Source organism: Rhea pennata, chromosome 18 (genome assembly GCF_028389875.1).
Source record: "Rhea pennata isolate bPtePen1 chromosome 18, bPtePen1.pri, whole genome shotgun sequence".
NCBI classification, from domain to species: domain Eukaryota; kingdom Metazoa; phylum Chordata; class Aves; order Rheiformes; family Rheidae; genus Rhea; species Rhea pennata.
In genome coordinates this window covers 5,293,376-5,316,645 of record NC_084680.1, presented here as the reverse complement: position 1 = coordinate 5,316,645, position 23,270 = coordinate 5,293,376, and the positions used below count along the sequence as shown (strand labels likewise).

Sequence of the window (23,270 nt, the reverse complement as noted above, 5' to 3'; positions counted from 1 at the left end):
AAGTACCTTAGTAGAACAAGGTACCTATGCTGGTTTTGTAATCTCAGTGTTATGGCAGTATTCTCCTTTGTGCCAGTGAAGAGATCATGCAGACACACACAGGACCTCAATGAGAGCGGAGGAGGAAAATCAAAATTCACGTTAAATAAAGAGCCACATACAATCTCCACACATTTTCCGTCCTGCTTTGGTTCTGAAATGCGTATCTGCTTCACAGATTAGAGTTAGAAAAGTAAAAAATGGCAGTTGAGAACTTTCTCATGATATTTACATCCTGGAAACCCGAAATTTCTCACAACATGTAATCTTTTCTGAGATAATCTGTCCAATCAGCTCTGCACTCAGAACCTTTAGTAAGCTGACTCTCCGGCCTTTAATGAAGTGCATTGGATTTCCTAATCCTTAGCTCTTGCATTTCCTTAAAACAGGGGACGAGTTTTGTGTGGGCAAGTACGTTCTTTAGAATTGCAGCCAACATAAAGGGTGTGCCGGAGGGAGGGGAAGAGCAACACAAATGAGGAGTCTCCCACGCCCGATGCACAAGACAGCTGCCAGCAACCCACTTGGGGATACTCTTCCGCAACCCACCTGGGGAAAACATAGAGGAATTACTCAAATGCCCAAGTTTCTGGAAAGGACAAGTAAGTGGGCTGAAAAGCTCAGCTCAGGAAATGTGTAATTAATACTGAAGGAAGTAGCCAGAGCGTGGGCCTCCTTCGATGTGGGTGCCCATCTGCTGTGGGTCACGGTGGTGTATCCACAGCACTCTGCAGTGGCAGCCTCGAGACCTGACATAGTAATTCCATCTATTCCTTGCCCCTGGAGCAGCAATAAGTTACCAGTATCAGGAAGCCACCATGGAGCCATTTCCAGAAGTGCCCCAGCACTGCCTACTGTCTGCTGCATGCAGCCAGAGACCTATCATTCAGTACACTCTGGTGTACTCTGGTCTCCAGAGCATGCCCCAGATCTGCCCCAACCCCAGCACAGATGAACATGGCAAGCATATCCAATGCTCCCCTCAAAACATTTCCCCAATGTCAGTGATCTGAGGTCCGAGGATTTCCCAAGGTCAGTACAGATTCTGGTATTTAGTACCCTCAGAGAATTTCTCTTGTAAAACATATCTAGTATCCACTTAAGCCCGTGTAAATTTTTGTCAGCCACATCCTACAGGAAGGAGTTCTAGAGCTTAACTTCACTTGAATACCTCACCTGCTGGTTTGGATTTTCAGTAAGTGCTAGCAAACTCATCCTAGTTTTAACCTAAATGGTTCAAGTGGTGATGGCCATAAAGACCTGGTGGTGAAGGCTAAACTCTAAATACATATGCAGATTCCTATAATGTACATATATCCTAGCATGAATCAAGCTGTGATGTTGTAGACATTCACACCAGTAATCGCACTTCTCAAATTCCAGACAGTTGAAGATGGGGCAGCCTACCCAAAACAAGACAGATAATGGCCTCACTAGGGTTTCCTCTCATACAGTTAATAATTACCCTCTGTCCATCTAAACAAGCACTTTCTGTATATAACGATACTCAGTAACAACTTTAAAATGGTGACAGAGCATAGCTAAGTGTATCACAAACCTTTCCTGAAATTGGCTACTTCTCCCAGAAAAACCTCCTGTTTTGGCACAGTCCCTCCAGTTCTCATCCTGTGGAGGGGCCATTTGCTGTCACACTCCTCCCTGGAGAGCTCCTAGGGCAGCAGGATCTAACTTACCAGCTGGGGAAGCAGAGCTACGAAGTAAGTGTGAATGAGGGATTCTGGCCCTGTGTTTGTTTATTTACCTGGTGGGAGAGGAGGGAATTGAAGGGAAATGAGCCATAAAGACATGCTAAAGTAAAGCTATAAAGCTAATTAGAGAGCTTAGAGAGCGAGCGTCATAAAGGGCAAAATGAGCATTTGATAACGAAAGTGTGGCTGGAGGTGTGTAAATGAGGCAACCTGGGAAACAAAAATATCCTGCTGTTCGTTTCAGGTGAAAAATTAACAGATGCTCCATGGGGATTCCAGCAGCACCAGGAAGTTGTCGGCACAGGGAGAAACATTAACTTTTCTCAGGTGCAAAAGCTAATGTTCGCTGTGCTACCATGTCCGTGGAGGGACGTGGAAATAGTGAGGTCGAGTTGTGCTGACTTCTGTTTCCTGTCTCTGCCTTTGGCCTAGGCCTGATGCCTGTGATGAGGTTATGAACTTATGCAATGTGATACAATATTCCAAATAAAGTGATTCTTCCTTTTGATCTGAGCTAATGACCTGTTCCTTCCCCAAAGTATAAGGATTAAGAGCCTGGATTTAAATATCTCTGCACTTATTCAGCTAGACAACTCTACCTTTAGCTGACTTATTCCCTCTGTGACTCAACAGCCACCTCTTTGTTTATGGTTCCACTGAGCCAGTTTTGATGTCAGAACCTTTTCCTCTGCAAATAGGCTTTTCAACATTTGAGAAAGGCTGAAGCTAAATCATAAATACAATAAAAACGACACAAAACTTGTATCATGAACTTGCTTAGAGCATATCTAGAAGACATCTCCCTAAACCACTACTTCATCATGCTACCATCTCTTTCTCATCAGGCTTTGTCTGAAGGTGCTTGGGCTTTGCTTCCTAAATTTTCTCTTCTGCTGGTATGCTCCTGCACTGTTTGGCAATGCCTCTCATGCTCAGGGGGGAGCAGGTTCCACAGCAGCTGTGGAAACAGGACTGCTGCTCTCTTCACCTGTGGCTCCACTTGCCTGGGCACGCAGCCAGGATGGCTTGGCACGCCAGCAACATCCTGCCCCAGGCAGATTCCAGATGCTACTTTTCAGCCATGCCTGGCGCTATTTTAACTTGCTGTCTAGAGGAGCAACAGACCTTGCTTGAAGAGCCTTGGGGCAGCCGTACAGAGGGAGAAAAGATCTACTTCTCCCCAGGTTTTTATGGCATGCACTTCATATGTCAGTGATAACACAAAACGTGGGCCGCCTCAAAAGTGCAATAGATGTCACTCAAGATTACAGTTTAGCAGAGACACAAGGCTCTGAGGACATATTCAGGTAATACAGGCCAAGAGCCAGTTTTGAGACTGTCACAACTGCTCAGCCTGGGGAAATACAGGGAATGCCAGTCCTCAGGATGCCAAAAGCAGTAATCAAGCTGTGTGATCCCCTTGCTTAAGCTTCATACCTTTTCTAGGCTGCATTGCTCCCAGAGAAGGCAACAGAAAGGGAAGAATCCAGCTGTGCGTGGTCCTCACATGAGAAAGGAAAGCAAAGATAAAGTCATTTTTCCCCTGTTCACACCGTATAATCCTTTCTACAAAATAACCAGGAACTATGCTGTGTAATCACTTCTTCATTTGTTTGCTTTCACACCATGGAATTATGCATAACTGATGCTGTGTTGCGTATCCTCGGCAATGTCTCGCTATGCAGACAGTGATCACTAGCTGTGGTTTGCTTCTGAAGGACTGACAGGTGCACACAGCAAGGAGGCTGACGCAACAGCTGTCTGCTCTTTATGCTATTAAGAGTTCTGCTTCACTGGCTTATTAGCTAGGGAATGTCAGCAGAAAGGGAAAAAACAAAGCCCTGGATTATGAGGGGAATGCTTACAGAGCCAGTGTCCGTATACACATGGACAGAGATGGGAAAATGTCTGGTTAGCCTGTTCCTGACAATACAATCGCATCCTTGCAAATCTTGAGCAAAATGCTGCTCTAGCAACAGGCATGAATGGGCAACATCTCCACCACTACATCTTGTACTCAGTTCAGGAGAAAAACCTTATACCCCAGCCTGATTACATTATTTCCTGCTAATACCACAGCTGCACCTGTGTATTCCCTACACAGCCTCTTGAATGACAAGTTTAGACTTTGCTTCCATACCCAGGTATATCATGTGAATCTCACCCATACAACAGTGAGATATGGGTAACTGATATGTGGAGGTTTCATTCATTGATGTCAACTTATCTGTATAGTCAGAAGCAGAGCATCTGCCCAATAGAATCTTTCTTAAAACTTTGGCTGAAGTTTAGCTGGGAATGCTTTTCTCAGCTTTTTTACTGGTTCGGCCTGGGCTATTGAAAAAGTAAATGGTAAATACTCTCTTTCGGTTGACAGAAAAAATATTTTCAGATGGTTATAATCTTGAGATTTCCTCCTCATCTCTGATTATTTTCTGATAGTGAAATTCATAGGCGACCTTGGGAGTTTCATTGGGAGGAAAACTATAAGGAAGAGCAGAGTGTGCTGCACCTAAGAAAGAGCAAAGACAGAGAAGGGTCTCAGATCACTAGAAATTAATTTCCAAGAATGAAAACCACCATAGCTCACCATTGCTGAGCTGCAATTTCTTAATAAGTGCTGGCAACAAATACTTTGGTTAGATATAGAAAGCTGAATCAGAGAATGAAGGAGCCCTGCACATGATGTCTTCTGGCTTCAAGAGACCCTGGGTAGAAGCCTAGGTCCTCTTCCCAGTTAAGCTGTTTTTTTCCCCCTGTTTCACACCATAGTTCCAGACTCTTAGTTCTCTAAAAGGTGTACATGTTACTTCCCTCCTGGACTCTGGTCTTGGGCAAGCCAAGTAGTTCCTCTGGTGAGAAACCCATCCACAGGACAGAGAGGATGGTTTGTTCCAGGGTCTACAACCCACAGATAACATGGGCAGTGCTCTTTCACTGAATACATTGCTTCAAAACTGTTTCAGCAGATCTTGTGCCCTTACATTCCCCTTATGCCATCCCACTATGCATCGGTGTACACTTTTTCCTGGGAAAACCTCCTCGCAGCAGTAATAGGAAGTGAAACAGTTCAGCGCAGTCACAAACGTGATGACTAGCACATCCACTTTAAATTAAAGAAATTACAACTTGTCTACCTCACACCAACAAGCACTGTGATTTACCACAGCGTACTTGTGGGGATAGATGAGGATTTGCCCTGAAAGGCTGTCCTGAAGGCACAGCACCTTGAAGCCACAGTGGCAGCTCCCATCCCATCCTCAGTCATGGGCCAGCGCCAAATATGCAGGGAGCGGCATCCCCTTGGGCCATGGCATTCCCTCTCCCATGCCTTCTGACATGTCAGGAGAACTGTGTGTCTGGTTGCTCTGCTTTGTGTGGGTGGCAGAGAAACACACGCTTACAGGACATGAGCTATATGACAGTGGGAGGCTTTTGGCAGCTGAGGTGGTCAGAGGTAGGGAACCATCTTGCATCCTCCTACTCCATCCTGTCATATATCATCCCCCTACAAGGGGCTGCATGAAGAGCAAGCACCCATCTCCAGTCTGGTGACAAATCCAAGCTAGCCACATAGCGATCAGCTACGTCCTACCTCTGCTCATTATTGGCCAGCAGTAGGGTGGCATAAGAGTAATGACTGATGTGAAAACCCCTCCCGAGCAAACCTGGCCCTAACACATATCCACACCTGGCCATGCCCATAGCAAAACCCTCCTATGACCCTTGGAGACAACAGAGGACACAACTCCTCTTCCAAGGCTGTGCTGGACACAGTAAGCATAAATCCAGTCTCTGTCCTTCCTCCTACTCCTACTATTCTCAAAAATAACAACTGTAACCAGCAACACATGAGTTTGTTGGATGTACGTGGGCTGTTCCTGCTGTAGTAGAAATGTCCACACCATCAGCACGCCGTGCATTCACTTTTTCCCATGCCCTGCTCAGGCCATGGCTGGCAGAAGTGCACATTGCTTCTCACTCCCCACGCAGCCCCCAAACCCAGCTGCAGCAACCTACATGCCAGAGGGTGCAGGCCAAGCACAGCAAGGCACGAGGAGGGAACCACTGCTGAACGCATGTCAGGAACTCACAGCCATGGCATCAAGGCACTGACAGCAAGAGGAAAGAGTGAAATGCCAGCCGGGGAAGTTGTGACTGGAGAGGTGAGCACCCAGCATGAGCGACCCATGCTGCGTCTCTGATGGGCGACTCCAGACAATCTAGCAGAAGGCTGAGCAAGAGGCTACAGCAAGATCAAGAGGAGCAAATCCCACGTGCGGGTTCCCCCTTCCTGCCAGCCAACAGATGCTCTGTGCTTTGTCTTTCTCAGAGGATTCTCATGGGTTTCAGCTGGAAACAGTACAGCACTTTGAAAACTCTCAGAAAATGTGTGAAATGAGCTTTAAACGCTCAATTACTTTTTCTCCATACTTACTGCAAGCTTAAAAACTGAAAACACAGCCGTTACCCAATGCAGACAAGGAATGAATAAACATGCAACGTGCTAAGTATCTTCCATGCAGAACACATGCTATTGCCCTACGTATACTACGTTAGCCTCACTATACGTGTAATTGAGCTTATTTGGCCTCAGACAAAATATGTGCAAGCATGCAGAAAGGACAAAAAGAGCTACGGAAGGAAAAGCAAAATGAAACAGCATGCAGTTATCATTCCTTGATTACAAGCTGTTGCCTTCTCCTCTTATAAATACCTAGCCTCATTCCAGGTTTTTCTTCTCTTTATAAAAAAAATCCCAAATGTTTAACTCCATAGCAACGCACTTCCCCTTTTTAAACTCTGTTAAAATACAGAGGTGGGTATTGGCAACCCTGTTAGATTTTTCTAACTAGTATGAGGTAGTCAAGGATCACTGGTGAGGACACGTCTGGCCCAAGCAAGGGAATTTACATCATGGTCACGGCTGAAAGCACATGGGAAACAGCATGAGAAACTCCAGGAGAGGCAGGACTGATGGCTGAGACGGATTACCCATGTTAAGGTCCTGCCTTCCTGGGCTCAGCTCTGCTCACTCAAATGGCAAGAAGTTCAGGGTCATGCCAGCTTCTGCATCAAGGATGGCCTTGGGCTGCTTGGTAAACCCTCTGAGCAGACACCTGAAGTGCATTTTGCATGGTATGGCACGGCGGGCCTCAGCTGGGCTGCAGGCAGCCAGCACCTACACAGGAGGTCTGCCAACGCGGTTTTTATTTTGGTTACCCTAAAGTAGCCTTGATGAGCGATCTTTGGCAAGTCACCAACTAGTAAAAAAATAAGGCATGCTCTGGGCCAAACACTCTTATGTTCTTAGGAGAAAAAGTTTGTCTTTTTTTTTACTGCAATTTTTAAGAGAAAAAAATATGAACTTTTTTTAATGTGCCAGAGACAGAGTGTGAATGTGTCACAGCCTTGGCTCAGGAGCCCAGCCCTTACCCTCCGCAGCACTTGCAGCTTATCCACTTACCACCAGATGTTCCCAGGTCATGCACAACTGCAAGAGCCCTCAAACCAATACACCCTTGTTTGAGCTGTTTTAACTCAGGAATGTCCTCTTGACTCCCCTAGAGTCAAGGAGTTACAAAAAAGGTAACAAATATTTACTTTGGGGGGCTTGCAGGTGTACAGATTGAAGACATCTGTGACTGCCTACAAGGCATATATATACCTCGAACGTACATTAAGCATCTTGGAGCATTCTCTGATCTTGCCAATACATTTTTATACACTTTTTAAATTTTGTGATAGATGGAGCCACACCTGCCCTGACCTTGGAATCATGTCCAGATGCTACAAAAGCAGAGTGTAGTCCTTGTCCTCAAGATTTTACAGTCTACATGAAGGCAAATAATGGATTAAAGAAGGAAATAAAGTTGTCAACTTGTTCAAGGTCACACAGGAGCTATGTGGCTTGGATTACAGCACACATCCTTTGGTGCTTTACCAGCTATCTTCTTCCTCTGCTATTACTGGGAGTAGCTAGGAGATTGGGACATGAGCAAATAGACATCTTTCTGTCTTTGATAAACTTTTTCAATAATATATATCTGAACTATTTTTAGGTTATGAGGCAGTGGAAACCAAAAGTTGTTTGTCTAATCAGAAAAAAAAAGAAAAAGAAAAAGGAAAATATTTCCAGCCTGTTTCTCTACCCAGTGAAAAAGGAGAAGTTTATGGGCATAAGCATGCACATGTATACATCAAAGAGAGTTTCGGTTTTGATGAGACCATACTTTCCTAGGAAAAAAATTTCAAAATTTTCAAAAAAGCGGATAAGTCTAAATGGCAACATCTCCATTGAAGGTTTCTGCCAAGCTCTTCCTCTACCCTGCCAGGGACAGCAGAAGGCTAGTAGACTGCTGCCGTGTGGCACAGGATTAGCATGTGTGCTAGCTGTCAGAGGACGGAGCTCCCTCCAGCCAGAGCTGCCATCCAAGCTTGTTCCTCTGAAATCAATAGTGCAGCAGCTCCTGGGGTTTTGCTGATGGTCAACAGGCCTTTCCGATTTCATTGACAGCAGCTATTTGTAAAATAACGTGACACACAACCTTCTCGAGTGCAGCAATCACAGCTTCTCCCTTTCGAGGCAGTGACAGCAGGCACCTGCAGAAGCCACATGAAAATGAGTCCAGAGAGGAGAAAAACAAAAGCGTCAGGAATGCAAAGCATCTTATTTTAGGCCTGATCCTGGACTGTTTGCTGCAAAATATACTGAGCAGCCTCCGGTTCACTACAAATCCTGCTAAAATCCAGGAACGAAGCAACACTCATGAGACTCAGACCCCTTCATGAAGTCGCTTGCAATAACCTAGCCTTCCTTAAAATCCTATTCCCTTTCCTCCTCGGGCTGCACCGAAACCGCTCTGCTCCGGGACGCTGCATGGCGCACTCTCATCTCTGCCGCTTGCCCTTGCTCTCCCCCTGCTTCTCACTTTTGCTCCCATTGGTTTCATGTTCTCTTTGCCATGCGGAAAAGCTTTCGAGCTTATCCAGCCCAGCGGCAGAGTTTATCCTGGTTCCACCCACTGGGACTTTCCTAGCTTCCTTCTGCACAGCGGGGTGGGGGGGAGGAAAGGCAGACGGCGGCATATGCAGCAGTCACCTCGGGGAGCGCGGGGAAAGCGGTGCTCTCTTTCCCTGAGCTAGGTTTCTATTGTAGGCGGTGCATTCCTTGGGAGGGAGGGTGTGTGTGCGCGGTGCCTTCCCACACTCAAGGCAGCTCTTATTTAATGGGGGTCTCCATGCAGGGCAGAAGCCAGAAGAGATTTTGCTGTTCCCCGCTCCCATTCAGGGAACAGCAGCTTCCACGTCAGGCACCGGCATGGACCATGTGACGGAGATAGCCCTGGAGGAAGAGGCTGCTCTGACCAACCAAGCCTCCAGGATGCACCTCAAGGAGGATCTGAGGAAAATACGATGTGGCATGCTTCTGTGCCTGCTCTCTGTGCTGGTCCTCGCGCTGCCCACAGCCTATCTGCTGGCTGGAAGCCTCCGAATCCCCAGCACATGCTCCAACCAGGTAAGAGACTGCCGTTTTCTGTCCTACCACACCGCAACAAGGAGAGAGCGGCTTCCAATATCTCGCAAGTTCAGTTTGTTTAGCTCTTTTTTCCCTCTAACAAGCGAGTGATTTAGGAGAACTTGAGAAACTTCCTATTAGATGCCTTCTTCCTCACACAGAGCCAATCTGCTAGGGATTAATCTTGTTCTGTTTGGTCTTTTTAACTAACAGTTTTTGTTCCTCTTCTCTTTAATTTCACTAAGGTCACAGTGCAAGGTAGAACTTGAAATCTTTTTCTTGGTGGACTGCAGGAATCTCTTAAGAGAAATTGCTAGTTGATGGAAATCAGTGTCCTCCACTGATTTCAGCCAGATTTTGGCAGCATGTCTCATTTCCCTCCCTATTCTCAGATTAACTCTGAGACCTCACCTACCAACGTACTGTTTCTGCAAGCACCTGCTGACGATGCTGCTGATGTCAGTGGGTCAAACACTCAGCACACGTCGAGGGGAGGCAGCCAGAGTCCTCGGCAGTGCTTCGTTAATGCAAACTTCTGCTGACTTATGGTTTGGGACAACTGCCAAGTGTGATGTTAAAATCCTTTTTATCCCCCATCCAAACTTTCTCTAGATGGAGGGATCTTCTCAGCTATTTTTCTCCGACAGACAGCTAAGCTCACTTTGCTTCTAGCAACGGGCGTTCGCTAGCGCAGCCTGCAAACATGTGAGTTTTCCTTCTGTAGCCTTTGAATTCAACCAGGGCTGCCCCTGGTTGAAGGAAGAAGTATGCATGTATGTTCAAAGAATTAGGGCTTGAAGGAACTTTAGCTTCAGGTCTGGAATTCATTAACTAGCCTGAATGTTGCATGTTCACTTCAAAACAGCAAAAGAAAATGGTGTTAATAAGTTGCCTCCAAGGCAAATTTTTATCCCAGCAAACATTCTCTCTACAGATGCTTCAGGTGACAGCTGTGCCCACAGCTGTGCACACGTGCACCTGCAGATGTGTAGAGAAGGACTAGCTTGACCTTTTGTCCGCACAGCTGGCGCCTTGCACTGAAGCAGACTTCTGCAGCAAGTCTCTCGCATGTCTCCCATTTATAACTTTGTGCTTAGCTGAAAGGGGGTGTGACAGTCCTGCCCAGGAGCTTAGACTGGCACGTTTGATGGTTACATGCACACACGAAAGTATTTGTTACTGCTCTGTCCCTGTTATTGCTATTTAGGCCAGCTAGACTATGTGCAGAGTGAAAAAGCACTTCTGACAGTCACGGCTGAAGGACTCTTTCTTTTCATATCTTCATCCTATGAGATTCAGTTCATTTCTTCTAAGGATCTTGGAGAGATATGATAATAAAATGCTAGCCTATTTGATAGGACTAATGCATTCTTAGCTCTTCACTCTGTCTGGCAGCATTAATGGAGAAAAGTATTTTTCTGAATGGATTTGGCTTTGCAAGAGAGAAGGTGCAATACGAACCCTTCAGATGTGCCCTAGTTTGGATGACATGAGAATGCATTTCTATGCATGCGCGCTGAATTATTAGTGCATAGTATTGCCCCAGTGATGTAATGAGCTGATCAGATGAGTTACAGCTTTTGCAAATCCCAAGGAGGAAGATAAAGTTATCACAGATGGCCTGCAGCCATCTGCGTTTGTGCCAAGCTGAGTGGGTGGAGCACCCTGTTAGCATTAAAGTGGATACTGCTTTTTCCACATCATTCATTCCACTGATTAGTTACTGCATTGCCAGGGCTCTTCAGCAGCAGAGCACACGTGGGCATTTTTGTCTTCCTCTGCTGCTTTCTTTTAACCCCATAAAGAGTGTTACAGGCTAAGCAAAGGCCTTCAGCCCTGCAGCTCCAACTCACTGCCATAGCGTCATCAGGCAAGGGGAACATTTTGGAGTATAGAAGCTCTTGGGAAAAGCTAGAGTCTTATCATCATGCATTTCCTTCTGTGCTTGAAGAGTTTAAGCTGGATTGTTAAAGGATGTCTTCTTCACATACCCTGTTAAGATCCTGAGCCAGAATAACTTGGTTGAGAGCAGACACTTATGGTGGTCCTGGTTTGGGAACTGTGGATGTCCTGGGCATGCTGGGAGCAGGTGGGCAGGCACCAGTTTGCGCTAGATGTGTGTGTTCACTTGCAGACCCTTGTAGCAGCAAGAAGAAAGTAATAGGAGGAGTCTTCTCATTGCCCCAGGGCCAAGCTCAGCCTGCAAATACTTGAATATCAGCTTGCCGGAGCAGCTGTGCTGGTCCTGGGAGGAGAGAGGGACTAGCACAGCCCAGCAGCGAGAAGCAGTAGTAAATTCCTGTGACTGTTCTTCCTGGAGCGAGGAGGAGGAGATGGTGGGGAGCCAGCAAAGGGTTGTGCAACATGGGTGTGCCTTAGATTAGCCCGCGGGGTGAGACAGTTTATTCATTACTGTTTTGGTGTGAGTGCACATGGTGTCACATTCGGCCTCTGAGTGGATATAAACTCACCCTTTCCTCTATAGAAATGGCCAATTCAGGACAGAGCAGGGCAAGTTCTGTTGTTACAGCAACATGTTTGAACCACTTGTTTTCTCTTGTGATATCCTATCTTGCATGAATAATTCAAGTCTGATGCTGGTTTTCTTGGACAGCTTCCAGGCTTGCTACACTGCTTCCCTTTTGGAGATAGCAGTCACTTTCTTTTGTGCTCTGACACAGCAAGATGAGAAAATAAGGTTCACTAGGCAAATAACTGGTGTCTTAGATTATTAGCAGGAAATCTGTAAGTGGCTCTGGCTGTGTACTTCCAGAGGAAGGGCTAAGACTTCAGTGCATCCTCCCCCAAAGGGGAGCCAAGCTACAGTCTGAGTGTGCAGATCTGCCGAGGGGAGCGACACAGCAGCCAGGAGAGCATCTCCGGCCGCCTCAGCAACCCACACTGCTAACGCCAGAAACAGACCATCAAATCCCACCCCACACATGTGGACACTAGGGCCTGTTTGCACGGCAGAACCGCAATCCAAGCCCAGCCCAAAGCATTGCACACAAACCTGGATGCTGTGTCAGTCTTGCAATGGAGAAGGGAACTGCTGCAGGGCTGGAGAGACTTTAAACTCCTGACAGCTCTGGCTGGATCTCTCTACCACATCAATAGGATCTTTCCTGTTACTAGCCAGAAACCAACAGCTGAGCTCAGAAGTGGAATGCAAGAACCATATTCCTGCAGAGCCAGAATGGCCTACTCTAATGCAAAAGAGAAGCTGAAGTGGCTTATTGATGTGTAAGGACAGATAAGTGTCTGGGGAAGAAGAGCGAGTGCTTCATCTAGGTCCAGGAACACGAGACTTCCCTCTCGAAGGCAGTAAAACTCTTGACTTACCTTTGCTGCTTGATGAATACAGTCCTACAGGGCAAAGCAGCTGAGGAAACCAAAACACACCTGCCCTGGGCACATGCCCGTGCAGGCTCTTTACATTGCATGCCAGAGCACAGCAGAAATGCTCCACTTGCGGTTAGTTTTCACTGGCATGAGATCAGCTGCTACCTAATACGCCTAGCCTAGGCTCTATACAGCACCCCTGGAGCTAGCAAAATCATGCCATGGGTGCACTACACAGACCCTGGCTGTAAAACTGTGGCTTGTGATAAAAGTGGTGGAGCTGCTGGGGGTAGTTTTGCTTAACCTCTCTGCCAAGCCTCTTTTCCCGGTGCCGTTCTTTATTGGACACCTCCAGTCCTTTCCTGAGGTGCGAGAGACAAGGAGGGTGAGCAGGGGATGTTACAGCTCTTCTCTTTTCCTTTACTGTTATGTGGATCTAAGTGCACTGAGGCTTTTGGACATTCTTGGTGTCAAAACAACCTAGAAGTGTTTTGCAAACCACAGAGCTGGCCGTTTGAGTTCTTTGTCTCCAAGTCTGCTCTGTGGTGGGATTTTCAAAATCACTCAGCCCTCGTTAACAGTCTCTCCACACTAACCAAATGGAAAATCAAAGCCTTGCTGTGAACTTCTCAGAATCACAGATAAACAAGAAAGGAGAATAGAGAAAAATGTTAACTGAGTAAATGATTTCTCTCTACTGTCTCATACTGTTTAGCTTTCCATCACATCTTTCTTCCTGAAAAGTCTTTATACCCCCACATCCACACCAAACATGTACAATTTCCATGCCTATTCAGGTCAAATATTACTAATACCTTGTCATTACATAGCATTTTTACATGCTCAAATGTTTTACATTGGAGGTTTAGGACGCCTGTATACTTATCAAACAGTATAGTTAGGGGAAAAAACACGTTTTTACCAAGCATCAGAATAATTTCAGACATGCCAGTAACCTGCTCTATCTAGTGCATTATACTATCCTTTAGCATCTAGAAATACAGCTACTGTAGCTGAAGTTTCCATCTTATTTCCAGTTTCCTGGAAATAAGTAAATTAAGGTTGCATAGAAAGCTTCCTCCAAGTTTTCAGTCAAAATATATTCTGCATGTTTTATAAAGAAGCAAGATACTTCTCCAGATCCTTCCTAATTTCCCATCACTTCTACTTGTATTGCAAAGTCTGAATTACACAAAGTACTTAAGCACAGGCTAGCTGTAAACACATAATTAGTCCCACTGAAGTTGCGTGATTAAATATAGTTCTGTGATTGATTTGTAGCTCATTACTGTACTTAGCATCACTAGAAAATATGTAACTTGGTAAAGATGTAGGCAACATCACGTAGATAACAGTGTAGATAAATACACTCAGGCAAGTGCGGCTGTCCCAGAGCGAGGGGGAGGGATGGAGAGAAACCCTCCACTGTGGTGTCAAGCTTCCCACTAGGAGGAGGACAGTCACCTGGCTGTGATTCTGTGGCACATCAAAAATACAGTCATGTTTAGACACCGCCACAAGCAGATACGACCTCAGAGAAAGTCATTAGTCATAACGAAAGGCCCAGACATCTCATCCACAGCCCAACACCATTCCTCTCTGTCAGCCACACACAGAGGCACTGTCACCACCCCATCTCCTCTGCTTGACGTTGCCTGCAGGACAGCACGTTCCTGTGCCTGGGGCAAATGCACAGACAGATGGGAAAGCGAAAAAGAATTTGCCCTGCTGTTCTCCTTGCCCATTTTTCTCCTGCATGCTGGAGTCATTACTTTAGAACGGACAGTTATCCGCAGGATGTTACAGAGCATGTGGATGTTTGCCGTTAGTGAGACATAAAAATTTCTTTGGTTCATTGGAGCAGCTACCAGTCCCCAAACTCATCCCAACATCTTCCTGCCCCAACCAACATAAATTTTCTATTTTCTACTTTACTTGTAATGTTTGAAGTTGCATGAGAGACAGCCACCAGGAGATAGGCTAGTTATCTACCTGTTCTTATTATTTCAGCCTGTGTGTTAGCTGATACGCATCAAATCCTTAACTGCAAGTTGATCAGTGGCAGTTTACTCTATTTATCGCAGCTGTCTACAAAACACTGAACGTTCCTGACAAGCTGCAAGCACATTCCTGACATGCTGCATGGCTGGGCTTCCCAAGAGCCCAGGTCCCACAGGCTGAGCTGTCTGCACTGCCCCATCTCCCCGCGTTCGGCAACCGGGCCGTCGGCACAGACCCGCAATAAGCGGTGCCCCGCGAAAGCCTAAGGGACGTTGTTGCTTTAGTGCTCTGCACACCTAGCGCAGGCCAGGTCTACACTCGGCTTCACGCAGCCTAATTCCTTCGGTTAGGAGCTGTGCTGATTTGCAGCCTGCGTTAAGAGGACTAGTACCTGGCAAGGAGCCACTAGCTGTGTCAGAGGGTGATTGAGGAAGGACCAGCCCTGGCAGATGCATGATAAACAAACCCAGCTTTGCTTTGCGCCGCTCTACATAAACATCATTACTGCCTGGCACTGCCCAGGGCCATGTGTTTCTGCCTTTTAACTCGCTGTTCACGTGGGGTCCTGTGATGACGTTGTGGTGCTCAGCTCTAGAGGAAAACTTAGGAAGCAAGTAAATGCAAGCCAGTCCTGCAGTTCCTTGGTTAAGTGCTTGGGGCTCAGGTCTCTGCCAGCTGCAGCCTCCAACCTGTTCAGCTCCTGTCCGTCTTCCTAGGAAGCTATCCAAAATTCAAGAAAGGCCCAAGACATAGACTTGCAGCCTGAAACAACATAAAGGAAAGCAAGCAAGAGACCAGCTCTGCTGCTGATACACCTCAGTAACTCTCTTCACTGGCACTGAGTGCACTGAGTACCAGCTAAGGCTCAGCCCCCCCAAGCTTTCAGACAAGAGAAATCGCTCACTTTACTGTGCCCTGACTTCTGTTTGCTGCTCCACTGCGTGGAGCAGGGGCCAGAGCAGATCTCTAATGCTCCAGCTGTGCTGGAGGGAAACACCATCCCAAAGGATGGCTCATGAGGGCTATTTTACACTAGCATGTTATGCCAAGCCTTTCTCCGTCATGCCAAGGGCCTGTCCAGCCCTGATCGAGGACAGAGTGGGACGTGGCAACAACCACAGGCCTGTCCTTCACTCCTTTTTTGAGATGTAGGCGGTTTCAAGCTGACAGCAGAAAGTTCTTGCAAGGAAACAAAGCTCTGTGAGGGCTTGTCCTTCTACATGAAACCTTTACAGAAACATAAGCTGTTTCCTGGGAAAATTCAGACAGGACTTCTCTGTGGATTTAGTGCATGTCTGGAACTCAAGCCCTGGCAGCTAACTGCTTGCAATTCTCTCCTGCAGGTTGCAGAAGAGAGGGACGCTCGGTTTCTGAAGCAGCGGGCACTGGCTACTGGTAAGTTTGTCCATCCTTTCCACTATCCCAAATACTGTTGTTCACCGAGGTTTTGCAATTGCTGCTGCAACACACCTGAGGGCAGACAGCTTCCCACTCTCCCTTTGCTCTCACTACCCAAATTCCTCCCAAGTCACAGCAGACCATGGGCAAAAAAAATGGGCCGCAAGAGTCAGGTAGACAGGATATAACCAAGGCCATAGGAAAAGGATAAGCATTTCTGAACTGAGGGCACAGCAAAAGCACAGATGCAAGGGAGCTTGTGCATGCCACATACCCTTCCGAGCATGGGCAAACTCAGCCCCCCCACTTTCCTCCTTCCAGCACTTTACACTAAGACGCTGCGGCAATTTGTGCTGTCGAAGCCTCACATTTAGTGCCACAGTGGGACTGACAAGCTCAGTCATTTGCAAAGGCATTTTATTACCCCGATGCCTGCCTATGTCAATAAACAGTCACAGTAAATAAATCACTGCTCAGACGTATGCGGAAATGGAAAGAGGCTGCACACGTTTCCTCTAGGGAACGATCACTGCTTACATCCGATTGATTTGAAGAGCAAACATCCTTTCACACCTTTTTCTTCTTTCCCGTCTTAGGTATAGGTATGCTTTCCAGTGCAGAAAAGCCAAGAGCACACCTCACAGGTAATGTTTGTCCAAAAATGAAGCGTTTCCCTTGGGTTTTACAGCAGATTTTTTAATGCAAATTATCTCAGTTCACATGAGTCTGATAGGATCAGGTGTTGCAGGCCAGGAAACACAGGCAAAAGAGTGATCGGCTTGGCTTTATTGACTGTAACAGATTTACTGGGGTCTGTGTTTGTGTAAAATGGTCTACAGAAACCAGTAGTTGAAACATTGCTGCTTTTCCGGGCTGTTTTCTTGAACAAGCACTCAGACTAGCTCTTGCAACTGAGCTTAAATAAGTGCCTGGTATTTTAGTGATCTGTAGAGCTCTGCTGGAAAAATCAATGGCAAAACCTCAAAAGCACCCTCTCACTACTGTGAATCAAAAAGAATTACCAGTTTTGAAGCAAAATCAGGTCATATAAGGTCAGTTTTCAGCCCTTTTTTTCCCTGCAAGTCCTGACTCAGTTCACACGCACCATATTCCCACAAACTAACCTCCTGTTTTTGGTGAGGACACCTCTAAACCATATCTGAGGAAGCAAGGGAAGAGTTAGGCCTAGCTGAACCTCTTTGAGCCCCTATCTACCTCAGGAAGAGGAAGGCAATGTCTCACAGCACTGTTGTAGAGGGGGAATAATATTTTTTTGAGGGACAGACAGCATTTGGAAGGCTGCTGTCTCTGCACCTCGACCTTGAAAGCGCAGCTGGTGTTACACCAAAGACACTATCCTGAGCCATCCTCCATCTTAGCTAGCTCCACCCTCTTGGAAAATTCAGGGATTACCAGAGAAGAGGAACAAGCGCATGGTTGGTTCTCATGTGGCTGAGATTGAGTGCTGAGCGTCTCTGAGTGCTCTGAACTTCTCCTATATAAAGCAATTTATAGCTCCCAAAAATACAGCTCACTGCAAGGGCTCCTCCAAAAGGCTGTGTCATGTTCCAGGGGAGCACTTAAGTAATTTCAAGCTTGCAAGAAGCTGCATGAAGCTTCCTGTTTCCCCAAAGCTGTCCTATATTTACAAATAGTGCTAAACAGATCAGTGCATCCGAGGTGATTCTGAGAGAGCATGACTGTCTCTCTCTTGTCCACAAGTTCGTTGCTAACACACCCTAGGTCCTGTCCCATTTCTATGCAGGTTGTCAGCACCCCAAAACTGACCCATCCTTACTCAAAACCCATCTGTGCTTAAATGCAAGTTTGCAAGATCAAAAGGACCAAGTCTACTAATAAAAGTCTTTTAGACTTCCACTTTCACGTGACAGAGACCGACCCAGAGGTTTCCAGTGCAGTTGACTCAGAAAAGCAGCCAAAGCACTGCTCTGCTGGTAGGGAAATTCCCTAGGTTGCAGAAAAATCCAGTTACCTCTGGGAAGCACCCAGCAGTTTGCTTCAAATTTCCTCAGGCACTCCACTTGCAAAAGGTACTTAGCAGTCCCTTCCTCAGCAACCTCCGCAGCACAGCATCCTCCTGGGCCCAGCCATTGCTGGCCAGAGCAATGAGCCTGAAAAGGAAAAAGCTAGTGGCATTTTGAAAGGTTCCTATAATACTGGAAATATCCAAGCCTTGACTGTAGGAGTGCTGGAGCTTGGTCTGACCCAGCTCAGTGTCCTGTATCCAGCAGCTTTAGCCAAGCGGAGGTGCTTAGGATGTTCTTACTCCTTTTCTGTACAATGGGGAATTTGGGTCTGAGCAGAAGACAACATCCAGACTGCTGCATTACATAGCTATCAGAAAACCTAACTTCCACAAATTCAGCTAATTATTTCTTGAGCCCAAGTAGATTTTTTGCTTCTATGGCATCCTGCAGCAATGAGTTTCCCAGCTTAATGATGCATCACACATCAAAAAGTACTTCCTGTTTTTTGCTTTAAACTTGTTGCATAATCATTTCTTGGGTACCACCTTATTTTTCTATTCTCAGAAACTGAACAGTGCATAGAAAGTGAAAAGGGAATAACTAATCTGTAGAGTTTTGTTACATGCCCCACTTCAGGCACTTTTTTGAAAGTGAAAGTAGTAGAGTGACATACTCTCACCCCATAGGAAGGCTCCTCCAGATTCCTGACTGCTCCTCTCCATCCTTCTTTAGTTTTAGAAAATATGTTACGAAGATGAGAGCAGAGGAATGAGGAGAATGAGAACTAAGTAAAGTACTTATATGGGAATGGCCCCCTGAATTAAGCAGTAGAATGACTTGATGTTTTGTTTTCTGTTCCTTTATGAATAATCCTCTGCATGCTCTTGGGCTTTTCAACACACATGGAGCGTTTTGAACTCATCCACACTAGCACCAAAACCTCCTGCGTGGGTGACTATCCCTATTTTGCCCTGTGCACAGCTTTATATTTACCAGCGCGGACTGCAACATGCCACGCTGTCGTTCCCTCCCTTACCTGGCTGCAGTTCGAGTCAGGATGCAAACCAGTGCCTATTCCTCCTTGCCATCAGCCAGCTGGATGAACTCCATTGTAGCTGGTAGCAGCACAAGGAACTCCATCAAGTATTTGCCTAACACTTATCCTACTGCAGTAGTATCTGAGCTCTCCACGAAATCTGGGCAGAAAATCACTTTGTTTCCATTTCATGGCTGGATGTAGTGACCTTTTAAAGTCAGTCATTAAACTGCCAGGGCACAATCCTGAACAACTCTGAGATCTTTCAGCCACTAGGCATTGTATTATGTGTTGTAAAAGTTTTCCTACATAGGAGATTCAGACCCTAGTCTCTTGTGGAGACCAGGAATCTGCCCTCAGAGGATTGCATTCAGCATCAGACTCCTGCACCGATGAGGGCAGTGCATTGCAAGATCCCAGAAGTTTGCCAATACAACATCAAAAAGAACCCCAAAAGCTGCCAGGCAAAAGGATTCCCCAGCAGGGGACTAAACCAAAAGGGATTTGGAGGAAGGAAAATAAATTTCACATGTAAAGGATGCAAAAAGTGAAAAACACATGAAAAAGCTGAAGTAACCATAGCTATTAACCTCTAATTAAAAACAGATTTTATTTACTTTTTAAGAATGAGCATAGTATGTGTATTTGCAGGAAGTACTGCTGCATATATTTGTGAAATAAATAAATGACTAATACTACTATTGTTAGAGAAGGAACAATATTGTCCCAAAGGCACTTGAACATGCATTTTGCCTCTTAACATGTCTCTAAAACATGGAAAAAATAATCTGAAAATAGCGCATATCAATACAGTGAGCTCTAACCTAAAAGGAAGGTTATAGTTATAGAACTTAGTTGCCTAATTCTAGAGGTTATGAAATCACATACTTCATCTGAGATGCTTGTTAGTTATAAGAAAACACTGAAGAATTGAGTGCCACTGACATTTTAAATGCGTCATTGTCCACAGAGAGAAAACACTTGACATGCAGATTCTCCTCAATTTTTCCCCAAACTTCCCAAGATGGAAAAGAGCCCAGGGTGTTCTCTGGAAATTTTATAATCTTTTCTGGTCCTTTCCATGGTAAAGCAGCTTTTCCCTGCTACTATCTCATCTCTGAGAGATATTACTGCAAGTTGTGATAAACCTCACACTGCCCCAAATGCTGCTTTAGCTTTAGCCAGGACTCAGCCTAGTCCCTAGACACCCGAGGGATAGATGAGGGTAATATCAGACCACAATTACTTTTGCTTTCTTTCATTCCTCTCTTTCAGGCACAGCTTCATTGGCTCAAAGCATCGTAGTCCTTGTAATAGTTTTAATTCGGCTTGGCTTGTTATCACGATCCTTATCATTCAGCCATGCAGAAATACTCTCCTCATGTGCTTTGACTCCTGGGCAAAAGATCAGAAAGATTTAACACTTCAGCCTTGCTGACAGGCAGGCTGATAAAAGCCATTCCTGTGTTGTGCTGCTCAGGGAACATGCTGCTCTGCAAACAGCTCCTGGTCTCCTTATGGATTAGCTATTGCCAAAAAAGAGGGAGAAAAAGGACATTGCCGGTAGTCAAGTCCATTAGTTTCTCTGAATCTCATTTCACTCAGGATAAACTTAATGTTTGTTGCCAAGAGCATTTCAAAGCTTTTCCTCACCTGCATTCAGTTTACCTCCCTGCCCATGCGCACCTGCCAAAATACAGGCTGAAAATCACCTCTAAATATTAACTCAAGCTCATGAAAAAGAAAAGTCTAATTTCCTGGAAATCAGCTGTTTCTCTCTTTCTTGGCTTTTAACATTGACTTTACAGATTCCTTTTAATACATGGCAGAATCTCATAGGTTTTTCCCTTTTTTAATTTATTTTTTATTTCCCTGCCTCAGCTGCTTTTTTACTGCAACAGTTGTGTGGCAGTCACTAAGTGGCAGAGGAAACTCTTCTGCTCCCATGCAGATACAATAAGTGCTAGAGTTTGTTCTTCTGGCTGCAGCGTGAGCCAAAATTGGAACAACGAAGGAGAGGTGAAGGGAGCAGGAGGACAGCACTTCCCAGTCCCCTGCTTGGATCAGACCAATGCTGGGGACAGGATTTGAGCTCTGTTAATAGTCAGTCATCCACACGCCTGGGAAAAAGCCTGGGGTAAAGCTGAAGGTAATACACCAACTCTAGTGTTTTAGATCTCAGCTTTTAAAATATCTTGAAGGACTAACTGGGTTTGAATATAATGTGTTGTTCTGGGAATTGGAAACGCAGCAGGCTCTTCTGGGCTTTTGATAAAGTGAAAGGACATCAGTAAACCAAAAGCAATTGCAGAACAAGAGGTTTCATTGGGTGCACATGGAGTCAGAAGTTTGATGCAAAGGCTTACAAACCCCACGTCTGTGCTTCAGAAGCAGCTTGGCAGGAAGAAAGTTTAAACGTCTCAGCGTTCACTGATAGCTCAAGATGACTAGCTTGCTTTCCTTCTGGTCATTGCAAAACTTCCGCAAGCACAGTAGTGTTTATTATTCTTTGTTAGCACTACACTGACAAACATAGTTACAATCCATCTCCAGTGAAGAATATGTTGCTCCAAAGTCTTTTATTATTGTCCTCAAACACCAGGTGTGGACACATCCCTATTTGTGCAACTGTCCCAATGATAATTTCACTTAAGGATACGGTTTATACTCTGTAAATAGGTAAGATAGCATCCCAGAGCTGCAGGGTGAACTCCCACAGAACCTTGAAATGTGGCCATTAGAAAGGACAGTTTCGGTCAACCTGCACTAGCCAAGGTCTTCTAAAAGCATCCCAAGATTTTTGGCTCCTGATTGCTGTGGTGGCCCAGAGCCTCCTTGACAATAGTCCCTTTCACGTGACTTTGCCCAGGCCAGTTGTTGCTTGGATAGTCCAGCCTGCAGCCAACTCTGCCTCAATTTTCTGCCTGTAACACAGGAACATTTCTCCCCTAGCATTTTGATTGCCTCACTATTTAACTTGCTCGCCATTTGGAGTAGAGATCAGCTCTGAACACACACAACTCCCATGGTACAGCCAGCACTGTCTCCTCGGCCAGAGCCAACTAACTGATCTCTTCCTCTCTTCCACAGTGAAGAAACAAGACCTCACCAGCGTCGTGGGAAATCAGCTGCCAATTCTCCAGTGGGAAGACAAGCGTGGCTTGGCCTTTACCAAGAACAACCTGAGTTATTTCAGCAACGCACTGGTGATACCCCTGTCCGGGGACTACTATGTCTATGCTCAGGTTACTTTCCGAGGGCCCATTGAAAGTTCTAGTAAAACAAATTCTGTTACTGAGATCATCACCAAAGTCACTGATAGTTACCCTGAGCCCACGCAGCTGCTGACTGGCACCAAGACCCTCAGTGAAAAAGGAAACAGCTGGTTCCAGCCTATTTATCTCGGCGCCGTTGTTTCCTTAGAAGCAGGGGACAAGCTAATGGTCAACGTCAGTGACATCAAGCTGGTTGACTATACTAAGGAGCATAAAACTTTCTTTGGTGCTTTTTTACTGTAGGGCTCAGGCAGCAGCTGGCCAGGGCTCTCCTCCTAGGTCTCAACTCTGTCAGCATGCCTCAGGGTGCTGCTCTGCACTGTCTCTTGCCTGCAGCCCAGCACCCTCTGCATCCTTAAATTAAGGGGTAGGGAAAGCTGAAGCTGCAGGCTGAATTGAAGCAACCCAAAAAGCCTCAGAAAAATTGAAGTAAAGGGGTGGGTGGGAAGGGAGAAAGTGTATTTGCATGCAAAAACTGAGAGCTCTTTGAAATTTTGTAAACTAGGGAGGAACAGTTTACACCTCTGGGGTATGAATATTGATCTTGAATAATACAGCTAAGTTACATCAGTAGTTCTGCCTCCAATAAGCCATTTCCTCACCTCAGAAAAGTATTTTAAACTTTCCCCAGCATTTCCAGTATAATTTTTCATGGCCTTTCTTCACGTTCCCTGTACTAAAAGGTAATTACTTTTCATCATTTCCTTCTGAATATACTTTGCGCTAACATAAAGCCCAGTTTAATAATTAACTGCTTAATTAGTCCTTTCCAACTTCCCTGTAGATTAAAATTATACCCTCTGGTTTTCAGACACTATCTGAACTTTTTCCAGGAAATTGTTTACAATTTAAGTCAATGTACAGCCCCAAACCCTTATGCAGAATTTCTAGGGAACCATGCAGAAACATTCTCTCTTTCAACACAATAATGCATCTTCCCTTCAAATCCTAACATTAGGAAAC

At 45.6% G+C, this 23,270-nt stretch overlaps 1 protein-coding gene across 1 annotated transcript; it reads left to right on the top strand.

Annotated features, from left to right (window-relative positions):
• The first annotated feature begins 8,935 nt into the window (after positions 1–8,935).
• Positions 8,936–22,716, top strand: TNFSF15 (TNF superfamily member 15). Its single transcript, XM_062591045.1, has 4 exons — positions 8,936–9,267; positions 15,954–16,005; positions 16,605–16,652; positions 22,123–22,716. Exons 1-4 carry the CDS (start codon positions 9,070–9,072, stop codon positions 22,548–22,550), a joined length of 726 nt encoding a protein of 241 aa, XP_062447029.1. The 5' UTR covers positions 8,936–9,069; the 3' UTR covers positions 22,551–22,716.
• Positions 22,717–23,270: the final 554 nt, after the last annotated feature.

Coding starts and splice junctions, on each gene's coding strand:
- TNFSF15 (XM_062591045.1), top strand. CDS start 9,070: ATGGACCATGTGACGGAGATAGCCCTGGAGGAAGAGGCTGCTCTGACC. Junction 9,268..15,953: donor CCAGCACATGCTCCAACCAG/GTAAGAGACTGC, acceptor TCTCTCCTGCAG/GTTGCAGAAGAGAGGGACGC. Junction 16,653..22,122: donor GCCAAGAGCACACCTCACAG/GTAATGTTTGTC, acceptor TCTCTTCCACAG/TGAAGAAACAAGACCTCACC.